This window comes from Styela clava, chromosome 15, assembly GCF_964204865.1.
Source record: "Styela clava chromosome 15, kaStyClav1.hap1.2, whole genome shotgun sequence".
Lineage (NCBI taxonomy): Eukaryota > Metazoa > Chordata > Ascidiacea > Stolidobranchia > Styelidae > Styela > Styela clava.
Window position 1 is genome coordinate 7035383 of NC_135264.1, and position 21319 is coordinate 7056701.

General features: G+C 34.2%; 2 protein-coding genes across 3 annotated transcripts; both read left to right on the forward strand.

Annotated features, from left to right (window-relative positions):
• Positions 1-922: 922 nt before the first annotated feature.
• Positions 923-13113, forward strand: LOC120334229 (cartilage intermediate layer protein 1-like). Of its 2 annotated transcripts, none has more exons than XM_078109359.1 (17): positions 923-941; positions 6126-6243; positions 6572-6706; positions 6961-7092; positions 7180-7323; positions 7398-7476; positions 7703-7883; positions 7984-8169; positions 8493-8666; positions 8941-9051; positions 9136-9268; positions 9477-9659; positions 10341-10410; positions 10666-10797; positions 11795-11921; positions 12173-12333; positions 12582-13113. In XM_078109359.1, exons 3-17 carry the CDS (start codon positions 6607-6609, stop codon positions 12946-12948), a joined length of 2280 nt encoding a protein of 759 aa, XP_077965485.1. In that variant the 5' UTR covers positions 923-941; positions 6126-6243; positions 6572-6606; the 3' UTR covers positions 12949-13113. The 2 variants fall into 2 exon arrangements, with proteins under 2 accessions (XP_077965485.1, XP_039257632.2); XM_039401698.2 differs by lacking the exon at positions 923-941 and adding an exon at positions 5661-5834.
• Positions 13114-17087: 3974 nt separating this feature from the next.
• Positions 17088-19952, forward strand: LOC120334271 (uncharacterized). Its single transcript, XM_078109557.1, has 6 exons — positions 17088-17230; positions 17547-17683; positions 18303-18379; positions 18701-18769; positions 18991-19074; positions 19521-19952. The coding sequence occupies exons 1-6, from the start codon at positions 17117-17119 to the stop codon at positions 19649-19651; spliced, it is 612 nt and encodes a 203-aa protein (XP_077965683.1). The 5' UTR covers positions 17088-17116; the 3' UTR covers positions 19652-19952.
• The last annotated feature ends 1367 nt before the right edge of the window (positions 19953-21319 follow it).

Here is a 21319-nt window from a genome sequence, read left to right on the forward strand (position 1 = left end):
TTGAAAAATATTCTAAATCAAAACGTGGACGGCGGCGCTATAATATGTGCGTCATATTTGGTATTCTTATAAACACAAAAACGATATTCGATGATTGCGATATTCGAATAGTAAATTCAAACTGAACATCCCTTCTTCAAGAACTGCATTAAATTAACCTGAAATAAACAAATATCACTACACGCGTTTTTTCGTTTTCGGTTTTCGGCCTTCCGTATGTAGAAAATCTTACGTTAGTCGAAGCAATATTTTAACGAGACGAATTTTCGAAAGTTGAATTTTTCGTATCCAAATCTTTATTAAGTAGAATTTTTGGGTGCGGCCCGCGGCTTCACTCAGTTAATTGTTTCTGGCCCTCCTGTAATAAGGGTTGCCCAGGCCTGATGTAAGATATTGTAGAAGCTCCATATAACCATTTTGTAAAATAGTACATAGTAGAATAGTACATAGTAAAATAGTAACATATTGAATAGGTTCTGACGAAAGTTGTAAATTGCCGCCATGTTGTTATTTATTTGACTGCCAAGGGTCGAGGTGAATTTTTTAATTTTTTATTGAAGTCATTTTTCACAATGCAGTTCTGACATATGACTCTTTGCCTATTAGTGAGTTATTGGTGGAAGAGAGAGTAAGAGAATTTATTTTTTTTGTCAACCAAGAAACACATAATATAAAATATCATTGTAACAAAATAAGTGGAACAAAAGTTTTCGGTATGACTGGGAGGTAACGATACGACCATTTACGGTCATCTCAGTTTTTTACTGTGTGTATAGTTTCAGCAAACTTTCTAGGACTAGGTGATGAACTCAGATGATGTTTTCAGTAATTTATGTGTCTGGACTGCCATCACAATAAAAACAAGAGAGCTATGCTCAAATATCTGGACACGTAGCGCCACCCAATGGCAATAATTTTGATGACGTCATAGCGAAAAAAAGGTAATAGCTTTCTGGAGAAAAATTTTATCTTTAACCACTGAAAATTTCAGAGCAATTGGTCCAGTATTCGAAGAGAAAAGCGATTTTTTAATGATAATGACGAAAGAAAATAACAATAACAACAACATTTTGAAACGATCGTTATGGCCACTAAACGTGTCCAAAAATCACATACAGTTGAAGTATATATATATTCCAAGTATTCGAGATTCGATTCGAACAAATCCTCCTTTCAATTCTGAAATCACCAAGTATGCGACCCAGTCCTAATTGTAAGTAAGAACTCTTACGACAAGTATATTTGGAGCGAATATTTAAAATTTTAGTGGACACCTCACAAAACCGTATACCGATGAAACATAGCCATACGCTCCAGACATTGCGCAAACAACCCCAAAGTAAAACTGCAACCAAAGGGATATTTTACCATAAACTATCTAATAAAATAAAGCCATGATATTGTGTTGTAAAAAGCAAATAAAGTGTTGTAAAGTGTATTGTCGTTATACAATACCCTGTAAATATGTATTCAAGCCGTTTCTTGGAATCTTATTATAACTTGGGCGTGGCAAACTTGTAAGCATTCCACAATTCGTAATAAAATATGATATTCGTGCCTCTTCATGTTTCATTATGTCCGTGGTAAGGAATCCATTATCAAAAATATTTGTTTTTGGCTTTATGTAGAACGGGGTTTTGATTTTTGTTTGAACTTGAAACTTAATATTTTTGACTTTTATATTCATCAAATATATTTGCCCCACAGCAACGCCCAAATTTGGTAACATTTTTCTAGTTTAACGATGTTTTAGGTATGCTGAATTCTCAAAACCCAATTTCTTTGGCGTGCGATATCCTCCAAATTATTCATACAGTTGTGTAAAAGGGTCATATGGAAACGATAGAATGAGGGTCAGATTCTTTTATTTTCTACAGTGTGAAAGTACAGTATTTATTTCAGAAATATATTGAAATTAATTGAGATTATGGAAAATTTGTCTTTTAATCTTACGCCGTATTAATTATGACGCTTAGACGACTAATATCAATTGCCAGAAACATTCTATTTGTAGTATGATTGTTACCTGGGCTGGGTGAAAATGAACTAATCAAATATTAAAATTCGAAATCTATATATTTGAAATCATTCCTACTTTAAAAATCTTTCAACTGATTTTTCCATGAATAAATCTCCCAAATATGTGAAATTTACCTCATTTGTGCTCATTTGTGCAAGAAAATCTCTCAATATATTCAAACTTAGTATGAGGTTAGACAATTATGACAAAAAAATCAACATCCACATGCTATCCATACCCAACTCCAACGTGCTACGGAAAGATGGTGAGTTACTTCTTATTTTTGAAATAAAAACAACTGTATTTCATGTAACTTACAGAGATTTAAAAAATTCAAAATATAAATATACAAATATTAAATAAACAAAAATCATAAAATTAATTCAGGAACCGTTTAATTAGCAGTGTCCAAGGTAGCATAATAGGGCTGCATACAACTAATAACACTGGTCGTTTGAATTCACCTCTTAAGCTGTGTAATCTGATAAATGATACATAGTGAGAATGTTTGTCGTTCTTGTTGCCTTTCATGATATCGATTACAGTTTACTTATTATTTACTTCATAACTATTATTTTTCAACCATAGTATATAGTTAAATACCTGTCATGTGAATGTGTTTTTTGAAAATTATTTGTTATTTTTTAATTCTCGATGTAACAATATCATGAAATTTTTCCTAAAACTCTAATGTTTCAAAATCAGGACAGAAATAAACGCCATTTACACCCGTGCAGGTATGCATATTGGGTTGGTTACTGCGTATTACCTTTTTTAACACGAAGTTTACATATGGGTTGTTTTGATATTATGTTGTTGTTGTTGTTATTTTTATTAATATTTTTCTTTTTATTGTCATGCAAAAATAGCATTTCTCATCAACTACTGAACCAATTGCCAAAATTTTCAGTAATTGAAGATTGTATTTTTTTCTAAAAGGCTATTGCTTTTATTTATTTCAAAAATACTAAATTATTTTACTAGAAAATAATGCGATAACGTCTCAGAATCATGTACTGTCCAAATACATTCTATTGATCGGGCCATTTTGAAACGTCATTTTTTTATTAATCCGGAAGTATACGCATTCTAGCCGATCCTTTTCTTTGATAACATTATATTTTCACAAGTGGCTTTTGAAAGAGTATTCAACTTTTACGAACAAAAGAATACAAAGTTAACTTCTTCGTACTGTGTACATTAGACTTGCCGCATTCTATTGAAATTTGAATTCGCGTGGAAAAGCCCGAAACGTGAAACTACGAAAAACAAATACACCGCGAGTGAATACTTTCTAAACAGACAGTTCTTGTTACTCAGATTTTGTTGACCCGATTATGGGTATATAATACAATGAAATACGGACATTGAAATATTTCTCTTGAGTAATAAAATTAACACCGAGTGTATTTGAAAAGCGTGTTTTACATATTAGGTCGAAATGGTGCTATTATTTTGCATAGCGTCTACTGCCATATGTTGTCTATCAACGTGCAGTCCATGGAGTGTTTATCGCTAAATTGATTTTATTGAAATAAACGATATGCAGTGGTAGACCCCATGCTATCTACTAGCCTTTCATAATTCAGCTTTAAAGTTCACGCTATACTACTATCTAGGTACCTGACCCAGCTTTAGCATAAAATGCTTTAATAAAAAAGCGAAAGTTGTATTGATGATTCTTATAAATTTTCCATCCTCAGATTTAGTGATTAAAATTAAAGGTTTGCCTCTGGAGCCAGAGATTCATGAGCTGTTTGTGTCAATCTATTATATATATTTACGTTTAGTACGTTTTTATATATAAAAGTTTAGCATGGTACTAAATTATTACACTTACGGAAATATTATCGAATATGAACAGAATTTTTTTAGGATAACCAATTAAATATTTTCTGCAGTGTATTTTATTACAAAATTGAAATGTTTTTCTACTGGCGAAAAATTTATATTCTACATTATGTTATGATCACCTAAATATTAGATTTCATATAATAAAAAACCTAACTGACTATCGTTTGTGAGTTGTTAGGTGCACATTTCTACATTGGCTCTATTGCTTGGTTGAATAAATGGCCAATATTGTACTTTTAAGAATAGAGAAGTTGGAGTTTTTATCCCTGTTTAGTTGCATAGATGCTATGCTCGGTAAAAATATTGCTTAGGTAATTGTCAATTGGAGCCGAAAAAACTTTTATTAAATTTTATTGTATTAGATAATTTCACAAATCAATAATACACAATCAAGAATTGTCCTTTAACCCTTGGGAAACGCATTAGCGCTAATTTCTCAGGAACGCCCATGGTTTATTTTGATTTGTTCGATCGTTGATGACTTCATTCATCAATAAAATCTTTTGTTATCCCTATGGTAAACCGAAAATCAACAAATAGAGAACCAAAATCGTTGCTTGGCAAACTGTAAATTGCCCCTAGGTTTCGCTTCATTATTGTGTTACGCAGTGAGTTTCCCTTACACGCTGAGTACGCAAAATAGACAATGCAGTATTCAAACGATTCCATCTTATTGTTCCGTGATGATAAACTTAGTGATAAACTGAATCCGCGTGAGACATTCCAGTATTGAAAGCAAACCGATTTTAAAGCAACTGTTTGGTTTGTTTACGCTAGCGAAGGTATTATTCCAATGAGGTTCTGTGTCAGTCAAGCTATTACAAGACATGGCGACTGCCACGAGTGTATCAAGTTCGGGTTTAGCACCATAACGAGCATTATAGTATATTCTACTGATGATGTTTGAATGTAAGTTAGTGTCGGTATAACCACATGGCATATTAACTTGAAATTTTGAGATTTATTTATTTCTTTTAGCGATGTCGAGTTTGCAAGCTGTGTAAGATTTTAAAAAAATAATTTGCCATTTGTTTTAAATGGTGCCTTTTTCAGTAGATTTTATTACCAATTATAATAATGTTATAAAATAAGCTCGATTGTCCAAAATTTTAAAAATTTGTGTTCTCTATGAAAGTGTCAACAAACTGGAATGCAAAATAACTGAAGTTTTTTAACTTGTCAAAATTGGCAATACCCTTTGAACCTGATTATGAATAAAAAATATGTTATTTGAAAAACTATTGAACCATTAAAAAAATTTTGATAGTAAACTGTGAAGCATGCAAAAAATGCTGTTGTTTTTGTTTAAATCTTACTCTTATAAAAGAATATTTAGGGTAAAATGATATCTCATCCAACATTTATCTTGATATTAACTTTGGTATCAACATCATCATTAGCATTTGATTTCTTATTGCTATTAAGCAAAATGATTGTGAGAGTGGATTTCGGCGTAACCGACGTACATAAGGTTTTGCCCAAACATGAGCTCGCTTGTCGCACTGGTATCAATTTTGTTTCTTCTGCAAGAAATTTATTCACTTAATCATTAGAAATGTATTTATAGTAAGTATTGCAATTAGGTGAAACTGGCAATGATGGAGATAACTACAATTGGGTAGTATTATAACTGAAAAGTGGAAAATGAAACATTTCTATTGAAATGAATAGTGAATAATATGTATAGTAATAACATTATTGAAATTGGTGTTATCCTTATATATGCTGTTAACAAGAATTGATATATCTACCAGGTTAGCAAAACAAAAATATATATGTCATCATGTGTTTTGTTTTCATTTTAGTTGTACTTAGATTTCGATTATATATTCGGAGTAATTTACTTGCAAATATCAATCAAGAAATCATAGTTTGCAGGTATAATTGTTAGATCGAATTGACAATGTCAAAAAGACATAATTTCTATACGGTGGTATCTACAGACCAGAATGACGGAGTGGCAAGTTTATTTTTCAGAATATTTCAAATTTGTGTACCCTATAGCAAACGGGATTAATTTTTAACATGTATATAGTTACGTTGCTTAGAGATATATAGGAATAGTGATTTTTTTTTTAATTCAATTTTTTGTAAATGGGAAAAATGGATTTAAATATTTGAACTGGAAAGAGAGCATTTAATTCATTATTTAATATTATGTAAAAAATTATATGCCGAAATACTGATAGTCATATATCAGTAGAGCGTTGTTTTTCTTATTAACGCAAAATTAATAATTTATTAATTTCAGCCAAAAGAACCAGCGTCACAGACATGTCCTAAATGGGCGATAGCTGTTTCAATTGTTGCCGCCGCGGCACTAGTTGGAGCTGTTATAGCCATTGCAGTCGTGTTTTCTCGCAATAACGGTAAGTTATGCAATATTTGGATATGAACATAATGAAATTATTTTTTCATTTCTATATGATAGTACGTCACGAAATAAATTGTTTCTCGTTTTATTGGGATTACGATTCTAAGTAATTAGATAATATTTCTAAGTGAAGACGAGACAGCGGATCAGAATTGAGCAACCTAATAAAAAATAAAAACTACGTTATGAGAATTATTCTGAAAATTTTATCCTTAAATGCCAATTTGCTATCGATGCATGATTAACTCATTTTATTAACCCCTTGTTCGTTTATTATTATTTTTATAGTTTAAACGTTGTTTATAAATTTTCACGTTCTACAGATACTTGTGATGGGTTCCAATGTACTTCTGGCGCTATGGCAAACGGTGGATCTGATTGCATCTTGTCATCAAGTGTATGTAACAATGTGGAAGACTGTAAAAATGGAGAAGACGAAAAAGACTGTCCGATATCACGTAAATAAGTTTATATAACCACACGTAAATATGCTCTGAAAATTTCTAATTTTTCGATTAATTATTAATCCCGATCAAAAATATTCCTATACAGTGTCATGATATCTTCATGCGTTTTTACTTATGAGCATGAAACTAATCAATGTGGACTTGTAGAAAAATGCGACAATTCATTTATTGTTTGTTTTTTTCAAATATTTATGGTTATTTTATACCCGTGTAGTTAGATACTTTATATATCTGTTTTATTTTAGCTTGTAATAGCGGTCAGTTCTGGTGCATACAAGGTGGTTCACATGGAAATTGCATCTCCAAAGATTGGGCATGTGATGGTTCCGATGATTGCAAAGGAGGGACGGATGAACAAAATTGTACAAAAGCCCCTGGTAATAGAAATCTTCATATATTAATATATATTGCACAAATAGATTATCGCCATGGTTTTTCAATTATAAATGAAATCACAATCACAGCTTGCCAACGTGCCCAGAACTTTCAAACCATTGCACCAAATTGTGAGAGAGATGTTGGAAATTGCTCGGTTAGTTTTTGTAGCAACGACGTCAACCCTAAATGCTGTGGACCAGTGTACGAAAGAAGCATCGCATCTTGTTCAGGTATTTATATATATATATTCACAGTCGATAAACTACAGAGTGTCAAAATGAAATTAATATTTTATTATTTTAAGGAGGCGACATTGAGTTTTCACGAGTACTGAGATGTGAATGCCAGATTTGCGAATCACCAAAAGTTTTTGTTGCCGGAAGGTTTGCTGATTTTAGTTGAACTTTACTTGCAAAATGCCTTTGAAATATCATAACCAGTGTGAGGTGAAGTTTGTGGTAAATTTCACAAAAATAACTTAATCATACAAATTCATGTGTTCAAAATACAACAAGAGGCTTAGAATCGACATTGTGCCACAAATACAGGAATGAATGAAATGAACTAATGTTCTAAGCACAATTAAAAACTATAAAAAATTTGTTTCAGCATGGAAGGGTGTGATTCGAAGGTACACAACTGTTCATTTGGAATTGAAATAAACGACACCGAAGTTGGAAGAGCAAACACAAATGGACACTTCAGTTTCAGTGTGGAATATCCATCAAATTATCGTATCACTTTTTCAATAATTGACGACGTAGACGATCTGTATTTTACACAAGTAAAGGTAGGATACAGCTTTTTATATATTTATTTACCTTGTGCCAAAATCATGGTATCATGACAACATTTTGATATACCATAATTTGTTTTATTCGAAATTTCAGCTCATTAATCTTATAAGCAACCAATATGCTTATTCAGTAACTGTGAAAATGGTTCTAAAACCAGCTGCTATAAGTTTTTCATCAGATACAAGGAAAACTGTCGAACTTGGAACAACTCAAGATGTAGCGATTGAATTTGCTGAAAACTCAATGTTTCTTCCAGATGGAACTGAATATAGCGGAGAGGTAAGGAAATTTATCTAAAGACAAGCGAATTTGGGCCGCTTAAATAATCACAAACCACAAATGAAATTTTTGAACTAAATAAGTATAAATTAAATCTAGGTTGAATTAAAGGCAGTGTAGAGGAATGAATATTTTTATCAGCTTAAACACAAAAATTCATCCAGGAATCGGATTCCATTTATTTTATTGGACACAATACCTATGAAGCATCCTATAGATAAGATATTCATGTAACAATATGGGGATTTGCATAATACCAATTACTGTTTCAAACCTGTAACAAAAACTTTCTCTCTGTTAAATTGCCAAATCTCTACTTCCAGGTCAAAGCTGCGATCAATTTCATAGACCCGTCAAACAGAGAAAATTCAGACAATATACCCGCACAGCTTCTAACTGAGGATGTCGACGGAGAGGGTCCTGGCTTATTGTCGTCCACCGGAATGTTGCAAACTGACATTAAAACCGCAGATGGAAGACAGTTGAATGCACGCGGGGTAGGTATATACGCACATGTAGTTTATTTTCTCGCAAATATTGGCTACATGACGATTTTCCATTTTGTTTACTCTTTTACATTTGAAGAATATATTGATCCCTCTGTGAAAATCTTACTCTATTAGGAAATACTTAGAGATGGAGTAACTCTACTGTCGTTTCGCTTTGAGTGCAGTTTAAATTTTACTTCAATAATTGAATAAGGATGCAAGCCCAATAAATTACAATTTATAAATTCATGATTTTATACATGTCAACAATACTGTTCCGTAGGTACAAATTGAGTTGATCACGGATGGACTCTCACAAGATGAAACTGACGGAGTTAAACTATACAGGCTCGGAACAGAGGACGGCGTTTGGCAAGAAGTTTCTCAAATGAATGTAGGCCTACGTACATAAAAAACTTTCAATCCTTTAATCGTATAATTCAAAACAGTAGCATTGTTGAATGATATTTGTACATAGACATCGTCAGGAACTTCATTGAGAAGACGAAAAAGAAGTAATCATGCGTCTGTTATTACACGTATTGACATAAGCAGCGTTCGTCAAATTTGGAATCTAGATGCATTAGTTTATCCATATTGTCATATGAAAGGTAAACACCTATTTTAATTTTTTTCCTTTGAGGCCTTAAGCTTTCTAAGCTTTTCCAAGTCCAAGTTTTCGTGCTCAGACATAAAGCCAAGTGTTGTCATTTGAAGGCTTCGAAGAAAAACACGTTTACAATATCTAAATTCCAAAAAATAGACCATGAAGTCCTATAACATTCAAGCTACGTATAACAAAAAATCTGTTTTTTTTAGTTCGAGTATTCAGCGATGCCCAATATCTCGAGTCCTCGCAAGTAAATGGAATTGTTGTGATCTCATTATACGCAAGGTCTACAAACGGAGCGTGGGCGAATTATCTTAGAAGATATGCATATAATGGAGTTTGTGTTTCGGTTCCATGCAACGGGAATTGGTTCGACATCGCTCAAGTATATGGTAATTACTTATCGATCTTAAGATCGGTACGTATGTTGATAGGTATTTGTCTGTTTGTCTGTTTGTATGTTTGTCTGTTTGTCTGTTAGATAAACGCGATATCTCACGAACGCATGGTTGAATCTGCTCCAAATTTTGCATGTGCATGCATCTTACCTCGGACCAGAAGCCTATAGATTTTGGGTTAATTATGTCGTATAATTAGCGAGTTATTAACTAATTACCGATCTGAGATCGATAAGTCTTCGGTCTCCGACCAATATTCTCGTTATTATTTTTTGGTTCAATATTTAAATGAACATTTTTAAATTATATACAAGTTATAAGTTGAAATCCAAATCAGTAAAGCTACAAAAATGTAAAAAAGCTACAGTCTCAACTCCCGGGCGGAGGCCGAGTCGCTCGGTACAAAAAAGCACTGCTTAAAGACTAAGGGGTTGCTGCGCTAAATCAGTATCAGGAAAATTGACAAAATTACCTATTTTTATTGAATTCAACTTGCTAATAATATAAAGGGGTTAAATACCATTAAAATACGTAGTTACATTCCACATTCGCTATACCGATATGCTTATATTTTCTGTTCAAGCATTGGTCTATTTTTTGTGACAATAATTTTATCACTGATATCAAAGCAAAACAACCCCCACATTCTTGCATTGCTAATGTTGTTTTTTAAAGCTGAAGACAATGACTACATAGTTGTTGAGCCCAAAGTGCCAGATGACATCCAGACTACACTAAAGTTTGAGTAAGTATAACATATAGGATACTGAATCATTAACTGATCTACAAGAATTCTTAAATAACAGAAGTTTCTAGATTGTCGATTCAACTGAATTTTATCTAGGATATATATCAGATAACAAAGACCAATATAATTATGCAATCAATAATTACAAATATATACTTTACGTGTATGTAAAAGTGCACAAGGTAAGATGGAGAATTTTTTTATGCATATAATTCTAACATTGACTAAATCCATCATATTATTATCACACAGGAACAAATTGAATTACTTCACTGTGCAAATACCAAAAAATGAAAATGTCCATGGCTCAAATGGGCCCATATACAGATACCACTATGAATGTTATAGTGCGCCGTTCGGAGATAATCATTTTCGATTATCCAGGTACGTTATTTCCATAGCACCATCAAAACGTACATTTATCTCGTACCAAATGGGTTTTGAAAATAAATGTCGCCTTTACCAATAAAAGTATTTTGCGCCAAACGCTGTAAAACAGGCGTTTAACACGCGCATATATTTTCCCCCGGAACTAACAAAATCAAATAGAGAATTGCTGAAGAGATCTCTTTGTGACGTGTCTAAATTTTCATTTTTACTTATGTACGTTTCCCACCCCTTTCACGAAAGTTATGCATCATTTACTTTGCTTTTATCTGTTACATGCTTGGTATTGACATATTCTAACTACTCATCATCTAACATTAGCCAAATGCATACCGGTTTACCATTCCACGTATTTCGCTTTCATCGTATCCTCGTTGTTGGGCAGCCGCGTCATTTTCATACTGTGCTTAGTCAACACAATCGGCAGAAATGTTGCTGTGTTAGCACCAGAAGAGCACTCATCGAAGTATATCCTGATCACTAGATGTCGCTGATTCGTCTTCCTCTGCTCCCTGTAACTAATCCGCTATACCTGCTGCTTGAATTCAGCAATAAGGTGTCGCTAACTGGATGACTGAGTCTTTCGCGATCCCTCATCAATGGATCAATGGATCCCTCTATGGGTCAATGTTTTCCGTTTTTGATAGTTTTTTGTCTTATTGTGTGTGTTTATTACGTTACAATGATTCCTGCACGACGGAAATAAATATCGGAACCTGAGTTGCTTTATCGCATTAATTTTTAAACTAATGACATAGTCGTAACATCTCAGTTTTAGTAATTGGCTTCTATTATACCTACGGCACTTCATAACATCTACAGCTTCTTGGACACCAAAGAATCATGATAACCAGTAACATGGCATTCTATTCTATGGAGGTGCTGGTTTCGGTGACAATGTCTCGCTTGAAACCGAAGCAAAATGTTGTAGATATAAAATAACTACTGACACGTTTTTTTGAATTTGAAATAAACAATGTTTCCATTTTTGAAGAGTTTTACCTGAAGATATTGAAGTGAATACAATTCCCATAGACGAAAACAACATTTTTTCACCTTGGATAAATGATCTGTTTTCTTGGTGGCCGAATAGAAATCTCTTCAAAGCTTGCTATGTGAAAGTAAGTGCAACAAAAATCTCAATACATTGAAGATGCATTAGTGTATTAAGAATCCCATAATGCTAATTATATTATACAATACCGTAGTTGTTTGAAATGAATGCTTATTCAAAATGAATTCAATAAATAATACAATAAAATACAATCAAAATATAAAAATCGCCTGCACGGAAAGACAGTTTTGAAATGCGCTGGGCTTTTACTTCACTGTATAAATCAATATTTTTAAAAACTTCACACGTTCTTTTAAGGTTAAGATATTGCCAATTGATGCCAACGAAGACGACTTGAAAGAGTGGACAGTTGAGGCAATCAGCCGTGGAGGAACACATGCAGTTACAAAAGGAAAGGAATACGGTCGTAGAATATCTCGAGGAAATGGCCTAACAGCATGTGTTGAATACAAGTGTCCGTATGTACTTTTTCTGTTTTGCATTAGTTTACGCGAGGCAAAATTTTGCTGTATCTCATTACAATCTAATATAATATACCGTATATAAAAAAATATTTAAAAAATGGGTATGTACAATTTCAGTAATGCCGTAAACTAGATGAAAGTGACTTGGTTTGGAGAAATGTTAACAACTTTGCGGAAGACATATTAACGTCTTAATGCGATTTACTGGCAACATTAAATAAAATGTACAAAATTATCTTCAGAGATACCCTATCAGATAATGAATTTGACAGAACGGAAGTGACCATCACTCCAAAACTGAACGGATTCAATTTTGCTTTTGTGATCCCACCAAACATAACAATCAACACAAGCTCATTTCAAGACATCGTGGATGAATATCAAAGGAAAATAGAAACTTTGTTGGGTAAGCCGAGTCTCACAGCTCCAGCACTCGCGGCTCATATTCCAGAACTTGGTATCTTCTATAGTGAAGCAATTCATCCAAAGCTGGCTAAAACTGAAGCGAGGCGTAACTGTATTCAAGGTTCGGCTGTCCTAACATTCTCAGTTTCTGCTGCGGAAATATCTGGATCTGGCTCCGGCTCTGGGTCCGGATCTGGCGATTAAGTAGCCTACAGTAGGAATTTTATCATTTTTAAGAGACCGACAAATGATAGCTACAAGCTCGAATGTCCATTGAACACGTAGTGCAACATTAAATTAATATAAATATTATAAAAAATGTTTTTAGGTAAAATAATATATTAATAGAGCTATAAAATGACTATTGGATATATGTGTAATGTATAATTATGCAGGGTCAGGACGGCCATGGGAAGAGTGAGATTGTGTTTATCAGCGTTAGTGGATAACGTACATAATGGGTGCTCTAGCTAGAACAGGAGTTCTCAAACTTTAGGTGTTGCGGAGCCCTTGAAAAGCCCGACTACTGTTCACGGAGCCCCAAATAAAATGTTAGCATAGTTACTTCCTGATTAGTATTCCTGGATAAGTTAAAAGTACTTTACTTAATTTAAATGCTAAACCTCTTTCAATAGGTTTAATACAAGTCAAAATAAACCTAAATTTCAAATATAAATTATATATACTAAAGCTGTAAATTTGACACTTAACAAACAATGCTCTCTTTTCGCATCCGCTCAGACACTTTTCTCACTCTGACAGATTTTCAAGCGTGGTCGTAAACATTACCTCGTTTTCGCGTTTTTGAACTCTATTCGTTAGTTTTCTGTTGTGTTTCGGAAACTTAAATATCAATCAGATAATTCAATGATCACTCTGTTTTCCTATGAGTTTTAATTTAATTGCAGTTATAAAAAATAGTGTAGAAATAACTGTGATGGACTAGGCTAAAATTCTTTACTGGTACTTTTGAAATACATGTATGCAATGAATCATTATAATGGTTTGAGACACATACCCCATTTTTACAGACGCCAACTCGCAAAAGCACTCTTAAAATAGCCGCTAAAATTTTGCAATGGTAAAGTATAGGAAGAAATTTTCGGGGTTTAAAGGTCGGTAGACTTAGACTCGGTTGACTAAAAAGGCCTCTAATAACGTGCGCAATTGCATTTTGTTACAATCGCCGATTTCTTACGTCAGCATGGCGTCTTTACGCCGGTGTTTATTCTCCCTAAATCAAAAATTTTCTTCGGCATATACATGTATTGTTCCACAACGACGACGATAATTGCTTTTTTGTTCTCGTGGGGGAATTGTAAGTTCAATGTGAAAAACATGTTACCATTTTATAGTCATCGGCAACGAAATGCTGAAAATAATGATTAATAAAGAGGTAAATCCGCAGCTCAAATTTCTTGAATGAAAAACGGCATTCTAAAATATTAAAAAATTTAAAATGGAAACTCACACTATAAGTTTGGTTTCAGCAGACTCACGTCTGATTAAAAACGTGATTGTAAAGCACAAAATTTGATGTTATATTAGGTTTTCCTCGGGTATTCATCGTAGTCACTGCGAAATCGAAACACAATCAATTGTATACGCGCGATGTGCATTTTTTTTCATTCTGAAACTACCGACGGAGCCGCATGCAATAAAATAAATTTCAATCGTTTGTATTTTTTCCAGACCTTTTTTTTAAATCGCGAAGCTGTTACTGCTTCTTTAAACAGTTGAAAATTAGCCAAGTCAGTATTTTGAAAAGTAATCGAATAGTTTGCGGAGCCCCTAGGTGTACTTCACGGAGCACTGGGGCTCCGTACGGAGCACTTTGAGAACCTATGCTCTAGAACAGCGGTTCCCAGCCTTTCTACCCTGGCGGACCGGTAAAATTAGATTAAATGTACTCGCGGACCGGCAAAAATTGAAATGGCCGTAACAGAAAAGAATAACATATATTTGCGTCTTATAATGCAATGTCGGGCACTCAATATGCTTCTAGACAAAAAAGCACACTTTAAAACATTTCACACGAAGAATAACTATCAAATAATGTGCCGACCAAAAATTAAAAATGAGTGAAACATAAAATAATACCATATATTTGCGTAATGAAATGCAGTGCTGGGCACCCATTATGCGTGAGAAAGGCACGCATTAAATTCTCACATTAAAATAATGCACAATTAACTTCTGTGAGAATTTTGCTGCTGTTTCGTTTCCAATACAAGATTGCGAACGAGGCAAAGAAGTTTTTGCAACACATAGCTCTGCAGCCGCGTGCAGCCGATTTCCTTGCCTCGTTTTAATCAAAGTGAGGTTTTAATTGAATCGAGTGATGAGAATGTTTTTTCGCATAACGCAGTAACTGGCTGAAAAGACGGACCACAGTTTGATTGCTCGATTACTTGGCGATGGGTATTCGTTATCAAGAGATATCTAAAATTGTGATAAGTAATTCTTTTTCAATCTGGACTGTAAAGAAGAATCACGATTTTAATCAAGCCCTTTCTTTTTCATTGGGTTCATAATATTAATCCCTCTGCAGTTAATCGACGCCTCAAACGGAATGAATTTGCATTACAATGACAAAGTCGTCGATAACTTGGCGACAAGCTCAAAATCCTACTGTGTCTGGAAAAGATCTCTGCGGCTCGTGCTTTTGTTTTGCGTGTATCGCGTGACCACCTGTGGGGTCGCAACAAGTTCATATCTTACTGGATTATTATACTGTTCTTGACTGTTTTCTAGTTTGAACAAGGAGATATCCATTACGTTTCATATGATTGGTCATATTAATCAGGAAAAGCACGCAGAACAGTAAAGGCACGCGTGCCGATTTTTAGGCTTCTTAATTTTGCGAGATTTGATGGAGCGCATTCGCGGTGAATCGGAGCTGGAAAAGCGAAAAGTGTGAGTGATCGGCGCCAAGATGTCGCGTAATACGGCGCCAACATGTCGCGAAAGACGTCGTAATATGACGGCAGAAGAGAACTGCGTAATGAGCCAACGCAACTTTGCCTACGGTAAAGCGATTGAAACGGCATAAAAACAACAAAACTTCTTGCGGACCGGCAAAAAAGCTTCGCGGGCCGGCACCGGTCCGCGGACCGGCGGTTGGGAACCACTGCTCTAGAAGTATGCGAGAGTAAGATGTCGCACAGCCTGAATCCTAACCGGTACACACATACTATGTTCAGGTTGTGCGCCATCTTGGTTCGCATACTTCTGGAGGTCCACATAATGAAATAGAGTGATAAAGATTCATATAGTATGTTTAGTAAATATAATAATTGGGAAGAATGTCGTTGAAAAGTCTCAATTCATAAAACGGTTTATACTATGGTCCGTTATTGGGAGAGCGTCAGGATATTTGCTCTGAATCATATTTGACACAATAACAATGTACCAGAGAATCGTAAATCGTCGTCAAAACGAACATGTTTCATAAGAAATTCTCTCATTGTGCAATATATTCGTAAACCAAGTAACAATGCAAGTCGACTGTAGAGTTTTGTTGCAAATATTTGTTAGTAAGTGGGATCTAATTTAAAAAAATTATATTTTAAAAATACGAGTTCATATTTGATAGCTTGAGTGTCGATACCTCTAAGGATTGAGGCCCCTAGGCCTCAGCCTACCTTGCTAAATGGTAAATCCGACCCAGGTTGGGATAAATAAAATAAGTCGTTATAAGGTGGGCGTATTCACATGAAGTAAAATTTATACAATTGCAACAAGTGGGACACGACATTTTGAGACCTCATGATTCCTAATATGTAATTAAATTTTTCAAATTTCATAGATAACAAATATTTGTTGATGTGTATGTAGTAGTTATAGTTATTGTCTTAATTGAAAATATGGTCCATTTACTAGTATTGCTTTCAAGATCTTGGCATATAAAAATTACAGAACACAATATTATGGCTCTGAAGATGTTCTGAAAAGAAAAATAGTATTCGTGTTTGTTAACTTTAATGAAAGTATGAACTCAGTAGCAGATATGCTTCTCACTCTTGAGAACGTTGTTGTGACATGCTTTTCCCTACTATGATCAATATATCGTGTTTTCTCAAGATAGCGAGTGTGAAATTTTATGCGTGATCTGCATTCTACAATATATTCTACAATATAAAACGATATTGCAATAATTCCGGCTGTATCAAATGAATGTTGTTGCATATTGAATTGATCTGAGAGAAAACCTGGATATGTCTGTACACGTTAATTTGCTTCGTTGACGAATACATGATACAATCACGATTTTCTCTGTCTTGGCCAAAATTGTGTCACAATTTGTCAACAAATGCAAAGAATATAAAACTGAGAAAGTTTACTTCGCTATTCCTGGCTTTAAAGTTTGGACATGATGCATTTGTCGGTGATATTTCTAGCATCATTGTTGATTACCGCTTCTTTGGCATTTGAACATAAATGCACTCTGTCGGAGCAAGTATTGCAAGACTTCGACATTGAAAAGGTAAAGGTAATGTTATATTCAAATATTGTGCAGAGAATATGCATATTTTTTAAATTTTATTGTATTCGACCAGAGATATATCCTTATATTGTAAAAATATGAAATTAGCTAAAAGTTGCAACAAATGCTGGATTAAACCTAAATTTATCTAACATTTTCACAAAATAGCAACATTTCCTTCGAATAATTTAATATAATGGAGCTAATATACAATTAATTCGCTTCCAAAAATCATAGCGGTAGCGTTACTATATATTTTCTGTCAATTACTTTAAATTTACTCATATATATTTGTTCATGAAAACTCTTTACATAGTTAAACAGAACCAAATGGTACACCGGACTACAAACCAATGATGCTGCGGCATCTGATATTGACTGTGAATCATTAAGAAATTTTACAGAAACTGACTATGGTTTTACGGCTACCACAAGAAGCTACATGACTCAAAGGTAATGCCATGTTTTGCAAATAAAAATAGATATACCGTTAGAATACAATAAACACAAATTTGAGAACATTTTCCCGCATATATATATGAGTTTTTAGTCAACATATAGCAGAGTATGTCAAGCAGCATTTGTATCTCATCAACTACTCCTTGGACTCAAGCACGAAAACAATGCAAGCAGTTGTCAACGCATAATTTATATAATCTAGCCGACTGGATTGCCAGAATCAAATATAATGCATATACATACAAGCCATGCGGCGCCCGCGATCGCCGCTTTTACTGGAGGCCCGGGTCAGTTCAGGGTTGCTATGACGTATTAATAGGGGATGTTTCAGTAACGTAGCGTGCCGCAGAGACCGGATTACTAAAACGTCTAATTTATTTGAACTCTGGGCGTCTTATCGGCATCCTTGTGTGAGTGATGGAATGTGGTATATAATTACAGCATTCACTTGGCGAGAAAATAGCGATAAAATGAAAAAGACAACAACAACACAATAGCCAAATGATTCACAGGTCATTTTGTGTCCAATAACCATAGATACTTCTTTTTATTAGTTCATGATATGAAGTGTATATATATCTAAATGATGATAACCTAATTTCAATTGTTGCAGTAATCAATACGTTGATTGGGTTTCCCATTTTACTCGCCAGAGACCAGGAGTGTATCAAGAGAGCGGAGAGAAAGATGGTGAGCATAATAATACTAAATGATGTCTTACAATAAATTCTGGCATAAATGAAGGTTCATACATGTTTGCGGTTTATGCTTTTGCACTCCCAACCTGTTCACCATCAACGCTCAGGATCTCTGGTGTCATATTACCGTATTTACGTGGCTCTTTTTCTATCGCGTTTTAATGATTTTTTTTCGTGTATACTTATTCTTGAGGAAATGGAAGATGATGTCACACATTCCTGTTATTGACCATCTGATAGAAATTTCTCGTGTTAACCCGAACATAAATTGTTTTCTGAAACTATATTTCTAATAAATTATATAATTTTACAGAACCTGTGATGACAACACTCTATACACGTGAAAAAAACGGAAATTTCAACAGAGCTGCAAACAAACTTGGTTAGTACGTAAGAATAAAGCCCAGCTTTGCCATTTTTATTTACGCCTCAGTCACCTGAAGAATTATTAAAATTTATACGGAAGCTTACAGGACTAAAGGTTTGTACAATAACTCTATAAAGAAGATGCTTCTGAAATGGTGGAGAGTTGCTACTGTAGAGGTAGATCATGATTTCAAGTACATGCTTTTACAATAACCTAAATTATTTTGATTTCCACAGTTCACAAGGTTATTCTTGATAACGATTTCTTGTTCGTAACGGATCATCGGAACTATATCATGACGATATTTTGTTCTAATGACGGTAAGAAAAATGCAAATTAAGTTTTAACACATATGCCATCGTGCAGATTTTATGAAGGTTTAAACAAAATATTCCAAACGCTCAACAGATTTGTCTGGTATTCTCTTTTTATTATAAATGAAGTGTTAAATTGTTGTTGTTAATTTTCTTGTTGTTGTTGTGACGATTGTCTTGACTTCATACTCATTTCACCTTCTTCCTTGACTAAAATACTATTTATGAATGTCTAAGTGAAGCTAATTGAGTAAAGTTAGAGAGGCACGGGAAATAAAAAATCGAGGTATCATTGACGATAGAAGTTGGAATTTCTTAAGATAGTTATTATACTTTCGTGTCCGTTTGAGCATTGCAATATTGTTTTGTTTTTTAAATGAGTTCATTGCAACATTTTCCCATAGTTTCCATTTTGCTCACATAAATATTTATAAGCCACTATCCATTTTCAGCACAATGGGTCATTTGGATCTTTTTTCCTACTCCGAATCCAGATCTTTCAAACATTGCAGCAGCTTACAACAAAATGCATCGCATGGGAATATCTGCAGGTTTCCATGCATCACAATGTGGAGCAGCTTAAGGAATAACTCGAGAACAAAACGTCATTATACTCAGCAATTTAATACTCAGAATTTTTTTGATAAAGGACCACAGCAAACAAACAAACAAAATTAGAATATATAAATAGAGTAAATTTTAATTTTTATAAACTGTTTTATGGTGTAGCGAGTACATACGGGTAGTTACTGTGTGTTCTAATATTCTTCACCACTCGTGTTATATATATATGCCTGAAACAAGGTCGTTGCTCTAATTCATTTTCTTTATGATATTTTCTCTCGCTCAAGTATTCGTTCTTTGTTAGTTAGAAATTCGGTTTCATCACACTCTGTTACACTTTCATTACACTCTGTTAGCGTGTGTTCAATAACACGGGAGTGTTATTGCCGAAATTTAGTAATCCAGGGGAGGTCGCTACGCTACCCGCGAGGGGAAATGTATAGAAATATTTTTAGTAAATTAAGAAGCAGATGTTTGTTTGAAGTTTGTTGGAGGACCCGGGTCGTTGCGCCAGACGAATGGCGGGAAATTCGTCCGGCGCTCTGCCCCCGACCCCTTCAGTCCATTAAGAAGTTCAAATACCACGTAATAAACTGATCACCCCTAACCGGAGTCGAATTTTTCCAATTTTAAGGTCCGTGATCACTCAACCGTGACGAATTTTTTTTGACACAAACTAGACCTCAACTACCTTGTATGACCCGAATATGGCACCTCTACCTTCTACCATTCTCGAGATATAACGTAAAATCACTGGAGCGTGACTGAGGAGATGAGGAAATAAAATTTCTTCCGAAATAGATTCAAATAATTTTTCTTAACATGCCCATGCCTTTACTTTCAACCCTCCCACAGCCGGTAAGCCCATATGGGCTTTTCAACGCTATTAAAGCTAGCGAATGGTAAACTACTGTTGCTATCGCTCTTAGCTGTTTATTGACGTAATGCCCTGGTATGAGAGAAGCGATAAAACCTTCCAGCCGTGACGCAAAGTGCGAATCGTATAAATAACGTGGATTTCAAAATTGCCTGTCAGACGTCTGAAAATGTCGACTCAGCTCAGACAGGAAATACTCCTTTATAACGACTTATTATTGTTTTAGCATGTATTTTCAGTCATACTAACTATCCCTGACCATCCCTGGCGCTGTGTTGTTTTGATAAATATGATTTTGACTGCTCCATAGTTGGCAGAGGTATGGAGATTTTTTGTATGTAAAAAAAACGTAAAATTAATGGTAATTTTAACGCGTAAATGTGCGTATGGGATTGTTTACGTCGTTCTACGCGCATTTCCGTCGAAAAAATTTAATTTTTTTGCATTGGGGGTGGTCTGTGCAGTAATAATAAGAGCTGTGACGTCATCAATATCGGTAATTTGACCTTGAACTTGACAATACTGTAAATACAATTGTGAATTTCAGAGTAATAACCATTTATGCTATAATAGTCGTTTTGGTATTGTTATGTTAGGAAAAACTTGACGAAAACGTTGAAGAAAAAATTAATTAATTAGGAATTAATTATTAACCCTCTACTGTACACAGAATATCTCAAAGTTCAATTTTTTTTTAGAAATTTTTGAAATTTTTTTTCAAAAATTTTTTTTCGATGAGTGTGTTTTAAAGATATATTGCTGAATAGAACTCTAGCAGACGTTTTCAAAAAGCCATGAGTTAAGATTTAG

Coding starts and splice junctions, on each gene's coding strand:
- LOC120334229 (XM_039401698.2), top strand. CDS start 5,778: ATGTCAAAAAGACATAATTTCTATACGGTGGTATCTACAGACCAGAAT. Junction 9,269..9,476: donor TCCATATTGTCATATGAAAG/GTAAACACCTAT, acceptor TGTTTTTTTTAG/TTCGAGTATTCAGCGATGCC. Junction 12,334..12,581: donor TGTGTTGAATACAAGTGTCC/GTATGTACTTTT, acceptor AATTATCTTCAG/AGATACCCTATCAGATAATG.
- LOC120334271 (XM_078109557.1), top strand. CDS start 17,117: ATGATGCATTTGTCGGTGATATTTCTAGCATCATTGTTGATTACCGCT. Junction 17,684..18,302: donor AGAAGCTACATGACTCAAAG/GTAATGCCATGT, acceptor CAATTGTTGCAG/TAATCAATACGTTGATTGGG. Junction 18,380..18,700: donor AGAGAGCGGAGAGAAAGATG/GTGAGCATAATA, acceptor ATAATTTTACAG/AACCTGTGATGACAACACTC.